The sequence below is a fragment of the Ascaphus truei genome, chromosome 2, assembly GCF_040206685.1.
Source record: "Ascaphus truei isolate aAscTru1 chromosome 2, aAscTru1.hap1, whole genome shotgun sequence".
NCBI classification, from domain to species: domain Eukaryota; kingdom Metazoa; phylum Chordata; class Amphibia; order Anura; family Ascaphidae; genus Ascaphus; species Ascaphus truei.
The window spans coordinates 189,293,127-189,311,024 of record NC_134484.1 but is presented as its reverse complement, the minus strand read 5'-3'; the positions used below and the strand labels follow the sequence as shown (position 1 = coordinate 189,311,024).

General features: G+C 44.8%; 1 protein-coding gene across 1 annotated transcript in view; it reads left to right on the top strand.

The window, feature by feature from the left end:
• SYCP2L (synaptonemal complex protein 2 like) overlaps nucleotides 1-16,482 on the top strand; it is a 112,941-nt gene extending 96,459 nt beyond the window's left edge. The window contains exons 29-37 of the mRNA XM_075588544.1: nucleotides 188-272; nucleotides 3,255-3,374; nucleotides 3,455-3,497; nucleotides 4,597-4,750; nucleotides 5,857-5,951; nucleotides 13,442-13,541; nucleotides 14,698-14,756; nucleotides 14,921-14,993; nucleotides 16,211-16,482. Of these exons, the coding sequence (XP_075444659.1) occupies nucleotides 188-272; nucleotides 3,255-3,374; nucleotides 3,455-3,497; nucleotides 4,597-4,750; nucleotides 5,857-5,951; nucleotides 13,442-13,541; nucleotides 14,698-14,756; nucleotides 14,921-14,993; nucleotides 16,211-16,267 (786 nt within the window). The 3' untranslated portion in view covers nucleotides 16,268-16,482. The remainder of the gene's footprint in view (nucleotides 1-187; nucleotides 273-3,254; nucleotides 3,375-3,454; nucleotides 3,498-4,596; nucleotides 4,751-5,856; nucleotides 5,952-13,441; nucleotides 13,542-14,697; nucleotides 14,757-14,920; nucleotides 14,994-16,210) is intronic.
• The last annotated feature ends 1,416 nt before the right edge of the window (nucleotides 16,483-17,898 follow it).

Here is a 17,898-nt window from a genome sequence, read left to right as displayed (position 1 = left end):
TTAGTCACATTTATCATTTGTCATTGAAGTCTTATTTAGATTACTTGATAGATGTATAGTCAATGTGCACATTTGCCGAGTTAAAAAAAATATATATTTTTTTAGTCAAATGTGCAATCTAAATGAACAAACCTAATTGCTAAGCATGCAATGTATCTGAAAAGTATGCAATTTATTTTTCTTTAAGCACCCTTCAAAGGTTTCCAATAATCTCCATGAAAGTGGCATTTCAAGAGAAGGCCCTAAAATCAAGCACAGCAGAGACCATCCAGGTATAATAAATGCTTCCCATTTTTCCAAGCACGTTGAATGAATTGAGCCACACTGTCTTTGTAAATCTGTTAGAGCCAAGCTATCTGAAACATGCTGAATAACCATTGATCAGTTGGTCCTTGTCAGTGATGCTTGAACCAGCAATGGTTCCTTCCTGGTCTGCTTTGTGCTAATATCTGGAAGAAATTCTTCCATGATCACTTGGTAGCACAACATTCTGGGAGTTGTAGTTCTTCAGAGGGATTATAAGGCAAATAATACTTTGGGCATTCTTCAGATGTTCTTTAGTCAGCTAAATATTCCACATTAATACTTAAATATGTAGCACTGCTTCCACAACCCCCCCCCCTCCCCCTGTGTTGTGCTCGGTACCGGTTTGGCTCACGAGATGCTGAGTGTTCTGCGGTGTAGTGGGGAAACAGGACAGGCTCACAGTGATCCTGGATGTTCTCTCTGGGTGTCAGCGCCTCCAGCCATATTAGGCTCCAGTAGAAATGAAGGCAATCCCCACAATGAGAGTCTTTTATCCCCATACATCCAGCCAATCGATTGCGACTCAAACAGATATATAAAAAGGGATGGTCTTTATTCTGCAGCCACTGTATGATGTTATTACAGCGATTACAATCCATTGTCAGGATACCTTTCAGGCTCCTGGATGGTACAGGCCTGCTGGTAATGAGGCCCCACTTGAGTAAGATTGCACCCAGTCCATGAGGGACTGAGCAGAAGTCTTCCTGCCAGCCGGGAGGAGACTTGGCTTACATCCTCATCCCTTGAAGAGGAAGGGGGAACTGCCTGAACCCCACCCTGAGCGCTGGGTTCATCTCTATAATTTAGGACACGTCCTCCTTGGTGCAAAAGGGGAGGGCACAGGATCTGCATCCTTATTGGACACATGCAGACTCCCATGTCATCTCCACTTCTGCCACTCAGAGGCTGCAGGAGGGGGGAAAACCCCACATGACAGGGAAGGCAGAAAGATAGCTGGCCCAGCCATGGCTATAAATACATTGCTTCAAATGTAGGATTTAAAGGCAAATTTGATCCTATTTGTCTTGCGTATTGAGATGGATAAATTATTTCTTGGAAATTGCATGAAGTGGTTTGTAAATATCTTGAAGGGGAGGGGGAAATATTGCCTTACTAGTCCTTATAATCGTACATTTTGAAATATGGTATTGGTTACTGTTCAATAGAAGGTTGGAACTGATCTTGTTTTATAGTACAGTATGTACCTTTAATCATGTTTGATCAGAAAGAGAGGATTTTGCCTGTATTCAAGTTAAACCGAAGATCATCTACCTTTGACTAGATGCAAGTATGCATTGATAATTGACTTTGGGGTTGATTAAGTTGGATTTTAAAGAAATGTCTACAAAATTTCACGCTCCATTTTTATTTGATCTCGAAATTCAACTTGGCTTTGTCTTGCAGTCTGCAATGCAGAATTTACAGCTTAACTGATAATCTATGGGGCAAAACATCTGCACTGCGTGTTTCAAAGGGAAAAGCGTAATTGAATGGAATATAATTGTATTTTCTATATGTATGTATGTATGCGCGCGCGCGCACACACATTCCAGCTAGCTCAAACTCCCACATCATGAATATATATTTGTCAATAATATACACACACCAACTTGACCCAGAATTCCACCACATTTGCCTTGTTAGATAGATCCCATATGTAAATGTAGCACCTGTTCTCCCACCCTGAGTGAGATCATGCGGCTACCTAGTGTTGATGGTGCGGTGTGTACCTGTTTGGCTGGAACAGGAGGTCTTGAGATACTCGGCGGTGGTATGGGGATACATCAGGACAGGTTTTCAGTGTTAATCCCTCTGGTTACAGCGCCTCCAGCCAGCGAGGCTCTCGGGTTGACCAGGATGGTCCATGCTGACACTCCTTTTGTGAACCAGGGAGTTATCCACACAGAGGTTTAACTGATGTTTATTGTCCTTACACAACAAGTCACAGCATTCCCTTCTGGAGCAATACTCCCCTTTGCATAAGGCCCTGCAGGCCCCATCCAGCTCCTTATCCTTGATGGCACACAGGATAAACAGACTCCCACTCTGAAGGGGGAGGAGAGGCAGACTGCCTGACTTCTGGGCTAGTGTCAGTATTTATTCCTTAAGGTGTGGTTTGTAACCCTGCCCCATAACAGGGCAGGTGTGATACTGACAGGCATCACATTTAGTTCATGTGGCCCAGCCAGTATCCCCCCAAGGCTGACACCCTCTGGTTGTTGCTAGGCCCGCCCCTAGATACATTAACAATGCATCCAGGCTGCAATAGAAAACTAGGCCGATTGAAAGGGCTTACCCTCACAGAGCCTGTACCTAACAGTACTTATACTGCGCGGGCCAAAAAGAAGGCTAGCGGCTAGAAGGCTTGGCTATATAAATCTGAGATGTCTCGAATATATCCCACCCAGAAAATGGTTACCTTGTATTGATGTATATTATCGCTATAACATCCAGGGATATGTTTCGAGAATGCAATGGGATTTATTTATATTGTCTTTGCATGTTGTGTATGTGAACAAACAATGAGTTGCCAGTATAGTGAGTGTGTTATTTAGTAATAAACACACACGTCTGCACATCCCTCTGTAATAGGCTGAACACCTAGGGACAGCCAGTGAGGCTTCACATCCCTCCCCGTCTGTGATAGACTGAGCGGCCTATCACTCACCCAGGGGAGGAGCAGGGCATGATGGAGGAGAGAGTAAGGTGGGGAAGAGGGGACGAGACAGCGAGACAATAAAGGAAGGGGTGAAAACTAAGAGTAGTGTTTAATAACCTTTTAGATCTGCTATATCGGTGTGTCTAGTGTGCTTTGTACAGCATGTACAGATTATAATTCCAACAACATAAAGATGACAACACACTTTACTCTCGATTCATTAAGTTTTTGGATAGGTTTAGAAACAATAGCCAATTTCTTAAGCTGATACAGTAAATTTACCCTTCAGATATAATTCTTGGGGATGCCACAAGGAAAAGTAAACACTCAAGCCATGAAACAAGTGAAGAAATCATTCTTAAGCCGCGTAAGCTTTTCAGTTCAAGTGAGAAGAAACGGAAGCGAGCAGGTAAGTGGCCTGTGTGCAGATAATGTATTTCTACAAAAGTTTTTAGTATGTCAGAAAACCCTCCATTATGTTTTATGCAGGAAGTGCTGTATGTAACTCTCCACCAAGATCGGCAATTGAAGAGTAATTTGGTAGTAGAAGTTTTCCGAAATGATAAATATTTATTACACATTACACACTGTTTTTTTTTTTCCCCCTCCCGTGGTGCATTTTTTTGCTTATTTTTGAAGCAATTGGTAAATAATAATTTTATAATCCCTACTTGTCTCTTGAGATGGTTGGGCTGGTTCTATAGTGTGGGTGCGTGCTACGCCGTGCGCGCACACGGCAGTTATAGATGGCTGAGGTTAGTCAGCCCTTCTATATAAGGGCCGCGCACGGTAGGGAGCGTGGAGCCGACAGACAGCGAGAGAGACCAGAAAATAAAGATTTTGCGCCGCTACCGCAGATTAAATGGATGTGTGTGTCGATGTGGATGTGTGTGTGGATGTGTGGATGTGTGTGTGTGTGTGTGTGTGTGTGTGTGTGTGTGTGTGTGTGTGTGTGTGTGTGTGTCAATGAGTGCACAAATAAAAAAAAAATTATTTATTGAACTTTTTCTTTAAAAAATCTTATTTAAGTCATTATTTTTCTCACACAATCTATACACACACATATACTCTCACACACACACAGTACCTGTCGCTCTTGGCAGCACTGAGACTATACACACAAAGCATGCAGCACGTGGACGCGCGTTCGCACATGTGTGCGCACGGCCGCAAACCGTATAGAGCGGCCCTTATACATGAAGGACACTCGCTGTTTCAGATACTTCACAAACGAGTGAGCCTTTAGGGAGGTTGGCTGCTTTATCATGTTCACCCGTTCCCCTACTGTATCTTCATGTTGGCACGTCAGCATGGTTGAGAAATGGTTGGTTAATTGTATAATTTCAGTGAACACATGGAGCTTTATTAAAGTAAGGATACATGTACCTGCTTACGTCTGACCCGGGTGCAATTGGTAATTTTTGTGCAGTTCTGCAGAGCACCTACAGTATGGCAAAAATTGTGTGGATATCTACAGATTTGCTTTCAAATTCTTTGCAATTTTTGCCATTGACCAGACTTGGGCAAAGGTTGTCAAACTTTGGCAAATTTCACCTGGGATAAAATTGCATGTTTCTTCCTGTGGCGTAGTTACCCAGTGCACCTTTTACCGTTGAACCCTTTTAATTAAGCTTGACCTCTTTTTTTTTTGTTTTCCTTGCTGTGAGTTCGGGCGTCCTAGATGAGGATGTTTTTTACTTGGAGCCCTGTGAAGAGGACCTTGGAGAAACCAGTGTCGTTTCAGCATTTGAAAACTTCACCAAGGATCTAAAGCATAAATTTTTGGTACAGTTTAATTGTTAACCTGTTTGGGGTCATTCAGTAAAGGAGGAGAAGCCAACATTGAAATCTAGTGAGCCACACAGAACAATAGTATGCAGATTTGGAAGTAGTAATCACAATCTGATGCTTTGTGTGCTGTGCAGCATTGTGGCAATATTCCCTAATCTCTGATTTCTGATACGCAACCAGGTGGATCAGTATTTGTGTAGTAATCTTGGGTGTGTGTGTGACAGTCACTCGCTGAGCGCTGCACGCACACACCCACGCACGAGGAATTCAGTTACTATAAATATAGAAGTGCAAATAGCTAAAACACGTCAAACTTCTTTGCGTTTTGGCACTGATGGTGATTTTTTTAATTAAAAATCAAAACACAATCACAAATACAATTTCTGTGACAAAACAACGACAAAAGTTTCACTTAAAATGTGCGTGCTCTGCGCGCGCACACTTCTTTCGTTTAGGAAGTGTCTTGTTATGTTGAAATTGTCTTATGGTTTCTGAATGGTATGAAGGTGATGGCCCTGTACATATAAACGACACTTTTTTTTTTTACCTGTATTTGTAAAGTTTGATAAAACACATGATATTGTTTACTTTTCAGTGGTCAACGTGAATTAAATAGGGATACTCTGCCTGATTTAAAAATAACCTAAATGTACTAATCATTAAGACACAGCTCTTCGGTTTGTATTTTGGAAATATTTCCTTCTGTGATCTTTCTTCTCCATGTATTTGTGGAATACAATGCTGAGTAAAATTGCTTACGTTGTAAAATGTATATATTCTCTGCTCCATCTTGTCCCACGTACAGTATACTGTGATACGTTATAAGTAATCTCTGTGTATCCCTTGCTGTGACTGATGGAATCTCATACCTTAAGTTATTTTATCGCTAAATCCTAATTTGTACTTTTTTTTTGAGACATTTTATTGGATGTGGATTTTCATTGATTTAAAGGAATATCAACTATTGGGAAATGTAAAAAAAAAATGTCACCTGACACTTTAAATTGTGGATATGAGTTTAGTGACATTTTCCGTATATTATGAAGTAATCTTCACATCACTAACTGCTGTTTGTCTGTGGTGAATATTTTGTCTTTTAGTCTAGGTACAAGAGAATGGAAATCCGTGCTCAGCGTGCGTTAGAAACATCTCATCAGCAGGTGTCCACGTTATTTAACCAGATACATCAGTGCAGGTAAATAAAAGATGAACTTACTAAAATTTTACTTAACAATGCTCTATGTACACACACAAAATAAAAATGTATCCCTTCCAGGTAAAGCACTGCAGAATAATTCTAGTTTTAAGAAACCTATGTTATTTTAACCATCACCTCTCGTGTTGTGTGTTCACCATGAAGCTGCTATTCTGTTACTTGGTCGATGCTGAAGCATCAAGTCTTTAGTCAAGTCTGAGATCTATTTATAATTCTGAGGATCAAAGCAGCCAGTAAAAATATACATCTTATCAATCACTAATTGATACTTTCAGATGTATCACTGAGGTCCCTTTATGCACCAATGGAAAGTTATGCTTTTAAATGCAAGCTTTCAAGGCAAGTATTATGAAAGTGTCATATGTACTTGATTTGATTTATCTTGTTTCTCTTAGATTGCCTTTTCAGGTGATTGAGCTCCAATTCATTCTCGTAGCTACCCCTGAGAACGTGCTACAAAAAAAGGAGATGATAAACATGAGGGCGTTCCTCCAACTGCCAAACATTTCTACTAGAAAAACCAGAGATAAAAGCAAAAACAAGGCGATAGAGGAGTTGTATACTATGTGGGGAAAGCAATGTGCAGGAATGCACTCTGCTCAGTGACTCGTCCCTTACAGACCATGGCTCTTAATACTGAGAAAAAGGGCAAATAGGGAGCAATTCAAAGCAATCAAAGATATCTCTTGTAAAAGAAAATGTAAATGTAGGCAGCAAAACAATGACTTGATTTACAAGTGCTTATATACCCGAGTATGTGGAACACCATAATATACTGTAAACAATTTACAGAAACAGATTAGGTTGTATTGTTGGGGGTAGCAATATACAGTACATATATGTAACGGTATTTCTGAACCCGCCTGACCCACCCAATCTCACATTGGCCCCTGTGGTCTAACCGGCCTCCATTACAGTGTGGTAGTGTCTGGTGGTGCACCTGTTGGCAACAGGACTCCTGAGTCTCCCGCATGATGGTGTGTGGGGAGGACCCGTCCAGACAGGCAGCTGAGGTAGTGTGCTGAGTCTCACCTAGTTCCAGTGCAGCGCCTCCACCTCATCAGGGTCCCTGCGTCCGCATGGGGATGATCCTGTTGAGGAACTCCTCCGTGGTGCTCCTCTCTGTACATTCACTCCACACATGTACACGAGAGGGTTTGTAATTGAGAACATCTTTATTGATTTATGTGGGCTAGCTGCCCCTCGCAGTGAGTATCTAGCCACTCATGTTCCGTCAGTGCCTCCCTTTAAAAGGTGTTTCTCTCTTTAGATAGGGATTCCCTATCCCCGCAGGGATCACTGCCCTGTGCCAGGTCCCTGGACACAGTCTCCTCTATGGTTACTATAACATAACTCTCAGTCACTTAGGCTAGTACTAGAACTTGAACTCCTGCCAGAACTCCTCCTCTTGGCAGAGCTGAACGCAGATCTCTGGCAGACTACCTTTAGACTCAGTGCTGTGCCTTATGTACACTCTGGAAGCTGACACACCTCTGACATCACTAACCATGGAGTCAGAGCATGTGACTACTCCCATCCATACACAGGGCACCCCACCAGGGTGTGAGGGCAAACCTCCATAATTACTGCTGGCATGCCCACAACTTACCAGGCCTTACTGTCAGCAGGAGAGATGACTGTAGCCATTTTACATGACCGCTACATTCTCCCCCTGGTGAATCCCATCGTCCTCGCTGGGACCTAAATTTGTATACCCTTTTCCAGGAAGCACTGAAATACAACACATAATTGGTTAACTTTTCATACAAATCTTCATGGTGTATAACAAAAAATGACTACAGTACATTCCGCCAAGCCCGCCCCGACCAGCAGCCACGAACCCGCGTAATGTATCAGTACCCCCTAAAAATAGTGATTCGGGTCAGGTTTCTTGACCTCTCTACCGCCCATGTCTATGACCGTGACGTGATAATGCCTAGGCAGTCCCCTCTCAGGCCTATATGTCACCCTGTGTTTATAAATGTTTCTGCCAATGCCCCATATACGCACTAAGTGCTCTATGCGCTCCTCGGCCTTCTTCCCTATCACGGAACTCCCTCTTCCTACTAAGTGCATTTCAATGGCCTCCCTAAGCCACCTATCCCGGTTATCCTCTATCTCATCCATAAGAGGCTCAGGGACATATGGGTACTCCAACCCGTGGGAAGATTTATACCGAGCCATTATGATCCGCTCGGCCCTACTTATCCTGGTCAGGTCAGCCTTACCTACCCTCCCAGGTAACACCCATGATAGGGGCTCATCAGGGTCCACGGGGTCTGATAGGATGCTAGGACCCATAGGTTCTATCTCCCTATTCTCGATCTGCAGCCACCGCTCCTGCAACTCTCTGTCCCTCTGTTCAGGTGTGAATTCTCCCACAGCCCACCAGTAATCCACTACATCTTCTCGCCGGATGAGGAACCGAGTGCGGTCCATCCACGCGGAGTACCCTTCGAATAGTGGGGCCTACCAACGGTTCTCCCTAAATCTATTTGACCCCCCTGACTCCCTATCATCTTCCAGGGAAAATACCCCCGATGACCGTTCAGATCGCGGTACTGACCACCTAAAAGATCCCGGGGCCTTCTTCACCGACGCCGGAACTGCAGGGGGCAACCACCGGCCTACCGCAGCCACTCTCAACTCTCCCCCTCCCCTAGAATCGCCCTTCGTAACACCACTGCGCTGTCTTTCCCCAGTCCGTCTCTCCTCTCCCCCCAAAGGTATGTCCATAAGTTCCAGACTAGGCGGGGAACCCGGGGACCGTGGAGTTGGGGCAGGGGTTTTAGCTAGGGCGTGGGATTGGGCGTATGGGCAGGAGACTGGACCCCACGGGGTTACGACCCGTTCCTGGCTGTCCGTAGACTGGTCCAATGAGGATACCTCACCCTCCTCAGTCCTTGGGTCGCCCATCCAACTCCTGGGCCTTGTAGTTGATCGGGGACCTTCCCCCGATCGCCGAAGCGTCGCTGCATTCTCTCTAGGGGTTCCGCCATCTCCACCGGAAGTGATGTCCTCCCCGGAACCGGAAACACCGTCATCGCGGGTTGGACCCCCATTCGGGATCTCTTCTTCGATGATGACATCCGGAAGCTCCGCCGTCGTCTTCACCGGAAGTGATGCCGTCTCTCCACGTGCGCCTGCGGCCTGGCATGGCCTCTCTACTCCTACACCGTCTGCGGGGGCAAGGTAAGTGAAGGGACTCCTCTTACCCGTCCGCAGGGGTGCCGGCGTCTCTCGTCCGTCGCCGCCACGTTCTGAGGCGGAGGGACTCAGTCTCTCGGCTCGCCGATCTGCGGGGGACGTCCTGTCTTTCTGACAGCTGCTGGTACCACGGGGTGTCGTCCTCCCCGGTTCAATCCTGGGCCTCGATGTCACCTCCGCTAGGTCACGGAGATCCTCGTCCGAGTATTCTCCCTTCTCGGTGCGGTCAGGAGGTGACCCGACTGTCTCGGTTGCGGCCGACCCAGCCGACTTGACCGGCTCCAGTCCCCTTTCTCCGGGACTCGCACGTCCTATCCACAGTGCGCCAGGGGACTCGGCGGCTCGCCTAGCCTGGTCCCCCGGGGGGTCAGCCGATTGTATCGGTATAAACGTTGGCATAGGCCATAAGTAAAGTGTCCCGCAATGTGGGCAACGTGCCGCCGTGTTGACCGTGCCTCCGGGCAGCCCGCATTGTAGGCAGAGCCCGACCACCGTCTCGGTGTTAGCCACCCTTACTACTAGTAGCCCGCCGGGTACTGAGTAGGGCTGGGTGGAGACCATTGTTCCCACAGCGGAGGGGCAGGCCATTCTCTTTGTGGGGACCACTTTCAGTGTGGGTCTCTCCAGGTCAGTGGTTCCTCGCAACTGACCGGTTGAAGCTTCTGGGCCAGCCACTTCCTGCTTCGGCTCCTCCTTCTGCTGACATAGCTGGAACCCACCCCCAGGGGTTGCAATTATGGGCGGGTCCCACAGGGGAATATCATGCCCCTTAATTAAGGCCACGCCTCTCTCAGTCCTGGTGGGCGCGGTCTGCGTTTTCGCGCCAGTTTCCTCCTCAGAGCTGCATTCTTTTCCCGCGGCTAGTTCCCGCCTTCTCCTTGCAGCAGCTTTGCGTGCAAAATATCCTTCTTTCTTGCAACTCATTTCCGCGGCCGGAACTACTTTTTGTAGTGGCGCCGTCTGGATATCAGTCCCTGGGCCCAGTGGGTGCATTCCCACAGGCCATAGTTGAAAGTCACTCCCCCTGGTGGAAATCAGGGGACGGTCCCATAGACTAAGCGGTTGACTCAGCACAGGGGCTGAGTTAGTCACTGTCCATGCAGGCGCAGCCATAGCTTTCGCGCCATGCCCCCCATCAGGGCGGGGCTCTGCTGTTCGCGCCATTCCCGGCCAGCTCTTTGCACGTTCTGCATCAGCCATTTCCTCTGTGACTGTCCCATGCGGTTTCCCTAGCAAGCGGGAACCGCCATTTTGGTTGGCTTTTAAGCCCAAAAAGTCAGTCTGTTTGCTCTCCTCACGGGGTTCTCCCCCAATTATTACAATTTCGTCACACTCTTCAAGGGTGGCCCCTCGGTGTCCCAGACAGGATAGAAACGGGGCAGCCACGGCCTTCGCTCCGCTCCAGAGCAGACTGGTTAAAGATAACTCGGCGACCGTTTGCTCTTCAGTGGGGCGCACGCCACGGGTGCCTTCCCCATCAGCCTCTGGTCGCCATTTTGTGTTCTCCGCACCACGCGGATCCTCCATTCTCTCGTAACAGTTATTGTACATGGGACTCCGCTCTGCGGGGCAGCCTCCACATCAGTACAATAAAGATGTTCAGATGCACCACCACATGTGTACCTGATTTAGGCTGGACTCATGTTGCACTACCTCAGGCTAGGCTCACTCTCTCAGTGTCTGCTGTGTCTCCTTCCTCCCAGTCTGTGCTCCCTATGGTAAGTGTCTGGAATGGGCTAGGTACTCTGGCTCTGCCATGCAGTACTTGGGGCGTCTACCTCTCTTGGTCAGCCTAGCGCAGACCATCTCCAGGATTCCTGACCAAGTTAACAGGCTATCCCTTCTGGCGTCCTACCAACTATCACTGCCTCAAAGTGACTCGGTCAGCTATAGCCCGGCTCCAGAACCCTCACTCCTTTCAGGCCCCTAGGTGTCCCTGCGAACTGACAATATCCCGTCAGCCCCCTGACCACCCCTAGGTCCGTCCCTACGCAGCACAGAGTGGCAGCAGACGCTCTCCCTGTTTCCCAGTGTGCCTAGCTAGAGCCTGTCCTGATGACAGATCTGATCTCAGCAGCTCGCCTCCAAATGTAACGGTATTTCTGAACCCGCCTGATCCACCCAATCTCACATTGGCCCCTGTGGTCTAACCGGCCCCCATTACAGTGTGGTAGTGTCTGGTGGTGCACCTGTTGGCAACAGGACTCCTGAGTCTCCCGCATGATGGTGTGTGGGGAGGACCCGTCCAGACAGGCAGCTGAGGTAGTGTGCTGAGTCTCACCTAGTTCCAGTGCAGCGCCTCCACCTCATCAGGGTCCCTGCGTCCGCATGGGGATGATCCTGTTGAGGAACTCCTCCGTGGTGCTCCTCTCTGTACATTCACTCCACACATGTACACAAGAGGGTTTGTGCTTGAGAACATCTTTATTGATTTATGTGGGCTAGCTGCCCCTCGCAGTGAGTATCTAGCCACTCATGTTCCGTCAGTGCCTCCCTTTAAAAGGTGTTTCTCTCTTTAGATAGGGATTCCCTATCCCCGCAGGGATCACTGCCCTGTGCCAGGTCCCTGGACACAGTCTCCTCTATGGTTACTATAACATAACTCTCAGTCACTTAGGCTAGTACTAGAACTTGAACTCCTGCCAGAACTCCTCCTCTTGGCAGAGCTGAACGCAGATCTCTGGCAGACTACCTTTAGACTCAGTGCTGTGCCTTATGTACACTCTGGAAGCTGACACACCTCTGACATCACTAACCATGGAGTCAGAGCATGTGATTACTCCCATCCATACACAGGGCACCCCACCAGGGTGTGAGGGCAAACCTCCATAATTACTGCTGGCATGCCCACAACTTACCAGGCCTTACTGTCAGCAGGAGAGATGACTGTAGCCATTTTACATGACCGCTACATATATTAAACATTAAAATAAACCAGAGGGAGGCAGTATAAATGCTTGAATTCCAGTTTCTATAGGTGGGTGGTGGGGGGAGGGGGGAACGAGGAAAGATGTATAGCATTAGTGTTGTATTAATAACAAACTGTTCAGGATAGTGAGAGGGCACTGTGACATGTTATAAGAAAATAGTCTTCAAAGTCTGACATTGTTATAATAATGACTTGTCATCATATCTGGGCAAATGTCTAAGGTGTGATAAAGAAGTCCTAAGCAATGTAAGGGATTATTCTTGGAACTGTTCTTGAGCCGAGAAGAGGATATTGCTGATTTCATGCTGAGCGGAGTGCAGAATCTCTTGAAAGTAACAAAATCAGTTGTATTAACTAAAATCTTGCTAGGAAAATATTTCCTAACAAATGTGCATCAGGCATTCCAATTTGAAACACACACTTTCTCTATTCTCTATGAAGGGTGAAGAACATTCAATGTAAGCACTGACCAATTTGAACAAATGAATGGTGATCAGGTTCCTAAATTCCTGACGGCCTCAGTTTAAGGAGTAAAAATTACTCTAGTACTTTGTTCTGTATAGTTTAAAACATCAGCAGTCACTCTTACAGAAACAATATTTTTGACCTAAATAAAGCTGAGGAGCCAAAGGAAGAAATGTAGAGGCAGCTCATACTGTGAAAGGCCCAATGTAATCTCCAAAAGTGTTCGCTAAAAGGCAGGTGGCCTATGGCAATAATGCCTTTGATATAGAACTCCAGTTGAGCTGCCTGTACTGCAAACTTAGTACGACAAAACTGACAATATGCACGATTATAACTTTAGTAGCATTCTAATGTCCAGCAGGATTAGATGTGACTTAATGTTTTAGACCTAAGAAAAGATACAGCGCACACAAACTGGGTGCTTTGCACTTTACATTGAAAAAATGTTTAACAAAAAGTCGTGTGGCTGTTTCTTTACATAAATGCCTTACATATGTTGTTGTCAAAGTAGCCATTGTTCCTACACATTGAAAAAGGATCAAGAGCAATTATTTTGCAAAGCTAATAATAAATATATATATATATATATATATATATATATATATATATATATATATATATATATATATATATATATATATATATATATATATATATTGTAACATCGCCGGAAGAAGAGATCAGTGTATCTCGAAAGCTCGCACAAATAAAAGCATTTCGTTAGCCACAGAACGGTATCATCTATTTATTTTTTGATTATTGAAGCTCGGCTAACACGGTACTGATACCTCTACGTGTGTGTGTGTATATATGTATATGTATGTGTATATATATATATATATATATATATTTCTTTTTTTCTCTTTAGATTACACAAATTGCAGCACTTTGATAATATTGTTGTACAAGAGCTCTCCAGCCTTGAGACTGAAGCTCAGGCATTGAAAGGACTTGAGAAGGAGGCACTGGTGAGTCTATAAGCTGCGTACTTGTTTTACCATTGTGTAACCGTGAGAAAAGCACACTGGGTAAAATTCCTGAAGGTTACATACTGTTGTTAGAATTAACCACTTAACAACTGGACTATAAAATAATGTTAAATATTCTTGCCCTAATCCGGCTTTCCCGTGGCAGATCTTTATAATGTGCTTGAAGAAGAGGTTTTTTTTTCTTCTAGTGACCCAAAATACAGATCAAAGGAAAAATGAATACACTAAGATGATGGATGCAGAGATGTTTTTTTTTTTACATCTGCTTTGTTTACTCTCAACTAATGTAATATCCTTACTTCATTAGTATTACTGTATGTCTTTGGTTATTTGTACAGTATGTGAAAGATGTATTTATTCCATAGGTTGGTATTTTGCCAACAAATCTAATGCTAGGTTGGTTTGTAATTCAAAATGAGCAAACTGATATTTTACTGATGCATTCTTCTTTTTCTAGGGCACTTTTAAAATACATTGGTTCTTCTAGTTTACATGAAAATGAACCCAACACAAATGTTATGATTATTTTAGGGACCATTCTGAATCTATAGTTCAAGTATACAGTACATTAAGTAGTGTAATGGATTCGCTAGGTTAGCCACACTGACATCACTCCTGAACGCTCGTGTCAACATTTGAGAGCGTGCTCCAGCCTCTGCCTCCTCTTACTCTCTACTCCAACCCTTTTTGCCTCTCTCCTGCTACGGTATGATCCTAATCTAATATTGAGCCATGTATGCAAATTCAGCAGTGATGCAATGTTGACGTAATGTGCGGCAAAAGTTCAATGTGCACTTGGATGTATTATCCTAGTTGTCTATAAATGACGAATCATGGTGTGCATACCAAGTTATTGAATCCAGTTGTAGCTTTATATAAAGATGAACTAGTAGCTACTTGATCTTACATATACCAATGTATACATATCTAGTAATTTAACTAGAAAATGTAATTCATGCATGTCAAAAACTAATATATGTATTGATTTTGGTGACTCGAGCCATTCATAATGATGAGTAAACTGATGACTGAGATCACAAGTGTCAACCATTTGGTATAAGTAGTACTGTACATACTGTATGCTGCTCACGTTTGGCTTTCTTTATCATTGGCCGTTTATCATTGTTTTGCACAGGATTTTTGGGAGGAACAGTCCAAAAAAATGAATTCATTTTGCAACAATCAAAAACAAAGGTAAGTTTCATTCTTGTTTATACCAAAGTTTAAGCTTATTTTGCAGTTCGGTGTCTGAATGCTCCTTAAACATACAATTCTGATTTGAATGTTGGATGAAGTGTGACCAATACGTATGCAATTTTGTACACGAAAGGCGACGGTTCCAAAAATTTTTTTTCCAGAATTGAATCTATGGATTCTGCATTTGAAGAGACCATGAGCAGCCTGGCCAGTGTGATGCAGAAAACGGAAATGGTATGTTTTTATATTCCATGCCCAGCTCATTTTCTGAGATCACGACATATTCCAAATATTACTACTGACCATTTTCATGCGGTTAATATCAAATCAGTGTGTACTTTGGCGCACTTCTACAGTATTTTGCCTTTTTGTTTTAGCATCTGCAAATAATTTTTAGACATAAGGTTATGCCTATGTTTCCACCCATAAAGTCCCGTCGCTCTACTCGTTCATAAGGGTGAATTTATTTGTGCAGTTCATTGCATAAGTTCCTGTGCATGTTCACTAGTCTTCCACATTCAGGCTTACTCACAAATTATCACGTGATGGTAGAGTCACAGAGCTCTGAAACAACTATGAATATCTGCTTTTCAAGCTAAGGTTTTGTCATTAAGCGTGGAGGTGTGAAATTACTATTTAGCTGAGATACATGGGCCCTTATTACAATAAAGTGCAATAGAGCCAGATTGGTGCTATCGTATGGAAAACCCAATGATTTCAGTGGGACTTTCCATGCTGTAGTGCTTTTATACAATCCAGAAAATATGCAAATAAATGCACAAAGCAGCGCACAGCCAAGGGACACAGGTGTACAAAAAGGATTTGTCAGTCAGACATGACAAACAGGGAGGTAAGTACCCTGCAACACGTTACACACAACAAGGTGCTTTATCAAGGAGTGATAAAGTGCTTTTATAGAATTGGCTACAAGCTTCTGTCTGATGGTTAATAAACCCAATATCCATGATGGTGTATTAAAATGTGCCTTGATTCAGAACTGGTCTGCACACATTGCCTTCCTCCAAACGCACACAAAGCATAATCCAGATTTTCCTTACCTGCAGACATGCTCTAGACCAGAGTGGGGTGCGTGAGATTTTCTGGAGGGGCGCGGCGGTAACAGAGACCCCGCGCTTTCCCCGAATTCATTGAAATGAATGCTGGGGATTGCGCAAGGCCTCTGTAACTTCACTTGCCTTCACTTTCAGCGATGCATTGCCGGAGCTGAGCAGGGGGGTGCAGGGAGACGTTTGCGCACCCTTGCTCTAAACAATAACTGCGGAGGGTAGAGTCTGTGGGTGGGCGAACTATTATGAAATCTCTTTAAATGGCCCTAATGACACTTTTGTACAAATACACATCACTTTATGCATTGACTGCAGCACAAATCAAAGTATTTCGATCCAAATAATGTATTTTTTTTTTTTTATGGGGGGGCGGTGTTTTCACAGGAAGGACAAAAAATCAGCCATATAGAAGAAAGTATGCACACGGCGTTGATGAAATGAAGCATTACAAGGTTGAATTTCTATATTCAGGATTTAATGAACTCATGTATGCCGGAGGCTTTTTCTGTTTTTGCTGTCTTGGAATTTTCATTTTTCATGTTTCATACTCTGACACCTTTTGTTAAAGTGATATGATATATTTTGCTTTATTTTGTCAAGCTCCAAAACATTTGTTTCATAAAAATCTGACCTAAAGGGCAATGAAAATATTTTAAGACTGTATAATGAATTAAAGTTTGTATTGTTTACAAAAGCATCATGTACATCATTAAAAGAGAACCTCACTGCACTTAATCAATCATGTATATTTTTATTATAACACAAACCATGTATACAGCACTTTATAAAAGAGCTTTGGCGTGCACTGCAGGAACAAGAACTGCCCCTCAATGGGGCCTGGCCCACTAGCTGCCTGGGCCACAATTTGAGCCAATGAGAGTGAACCAGCCCGGTGATGTCCTAGCTGTGCCCTGCCACGCCCCCTGTCGCAATCTCCTGCAGCTCAGCCACAGACCGAGGTGATTATCTGAGTGAGGACGGTAGTATATGCTAGTGTAATTAGATATATCCCTGAATTAGTATGAATTTGCTGTGCTTTTTGAGCTGCTAGGCTGTGCTTTGGTTTGTGGCTGATGTCATGGCCGTGCCCCTTCCATTTTGGCCACGCCCCCGCGCCTCCCACCGCTCCCTACAGACCGCAGGTCATGGTTTTAAAGTGTGCATGTGCTGCCAGGATGCCATACGCACGTGCACAGCCAACACCGGGGCCGCAGCCCAAGTGTGACTATAGGTGTGGACAGTCCAGGCTCTTGAAATGAGGTTTGACTTGTAGGAAAAAGCAGGTGCTCGGCATACTGCGGGTGAGGGAATTCCACAGGCGAGGGGAAAAGGTTTAAGGTGACAGAGAGCAGGGGTGGTGGAAAGGAGATTGTGCGCAGGAGGCTTGAAGGGGCATAGTGGAAAATTAAAGCCAGTATGTAGGGAGGAGCAGATGTTTGGAGAGCCTTGTAGGTAATCTGGAACAAGATGGGAAGCCAGAAGAGGGACTAAAGGAGGAGATGCACAGACACTCTTGGGAGAAAGTGAATTAATTCTAGTTACAACATTTTGGATAAGTAACAAATGTTAATTGTCAGAAGAAGCCAACCCACCTGTCAACCATCTAGGGCCAGAAGGCCTTAGGTAAGTGTTTCAGGCAGGATATCTGTGTGTGCTTTTCTCGCTCTCCTGTTCTTTGGAAGCTTTCTCTTATGTCCTCTGTATGCTTTGTTACACAGTCCACAAGCAGCAGTCTCCTTTACTTTTTAAGTGACTGGATACTCTGGGGGTTATTTACTAAAGTCTCCCAGCATTCCTGTGGCCCAAGACGGAAGTATACCCCAGGACCCCCTGGCTTTTTGAGCTGGGGGCATGAGAGGTTGTTAAGCATGGGGGCATATGCTGAGCGGTTGTTGGGTGGGAGGTGTTGAGTGAGCTGGGAACAGTGCATGGCGAGCCCTGTAGAGAAAGTAGCCCAGATTACTGAAGTTACATCTGACTTGCCACTTCACTGCCAAGCCTGGGACAGTGGGGCCACACCACCTTTCCCCCTCCAAATGGTTGCCTTGGTCATGTTTATTTATAAAAACTAA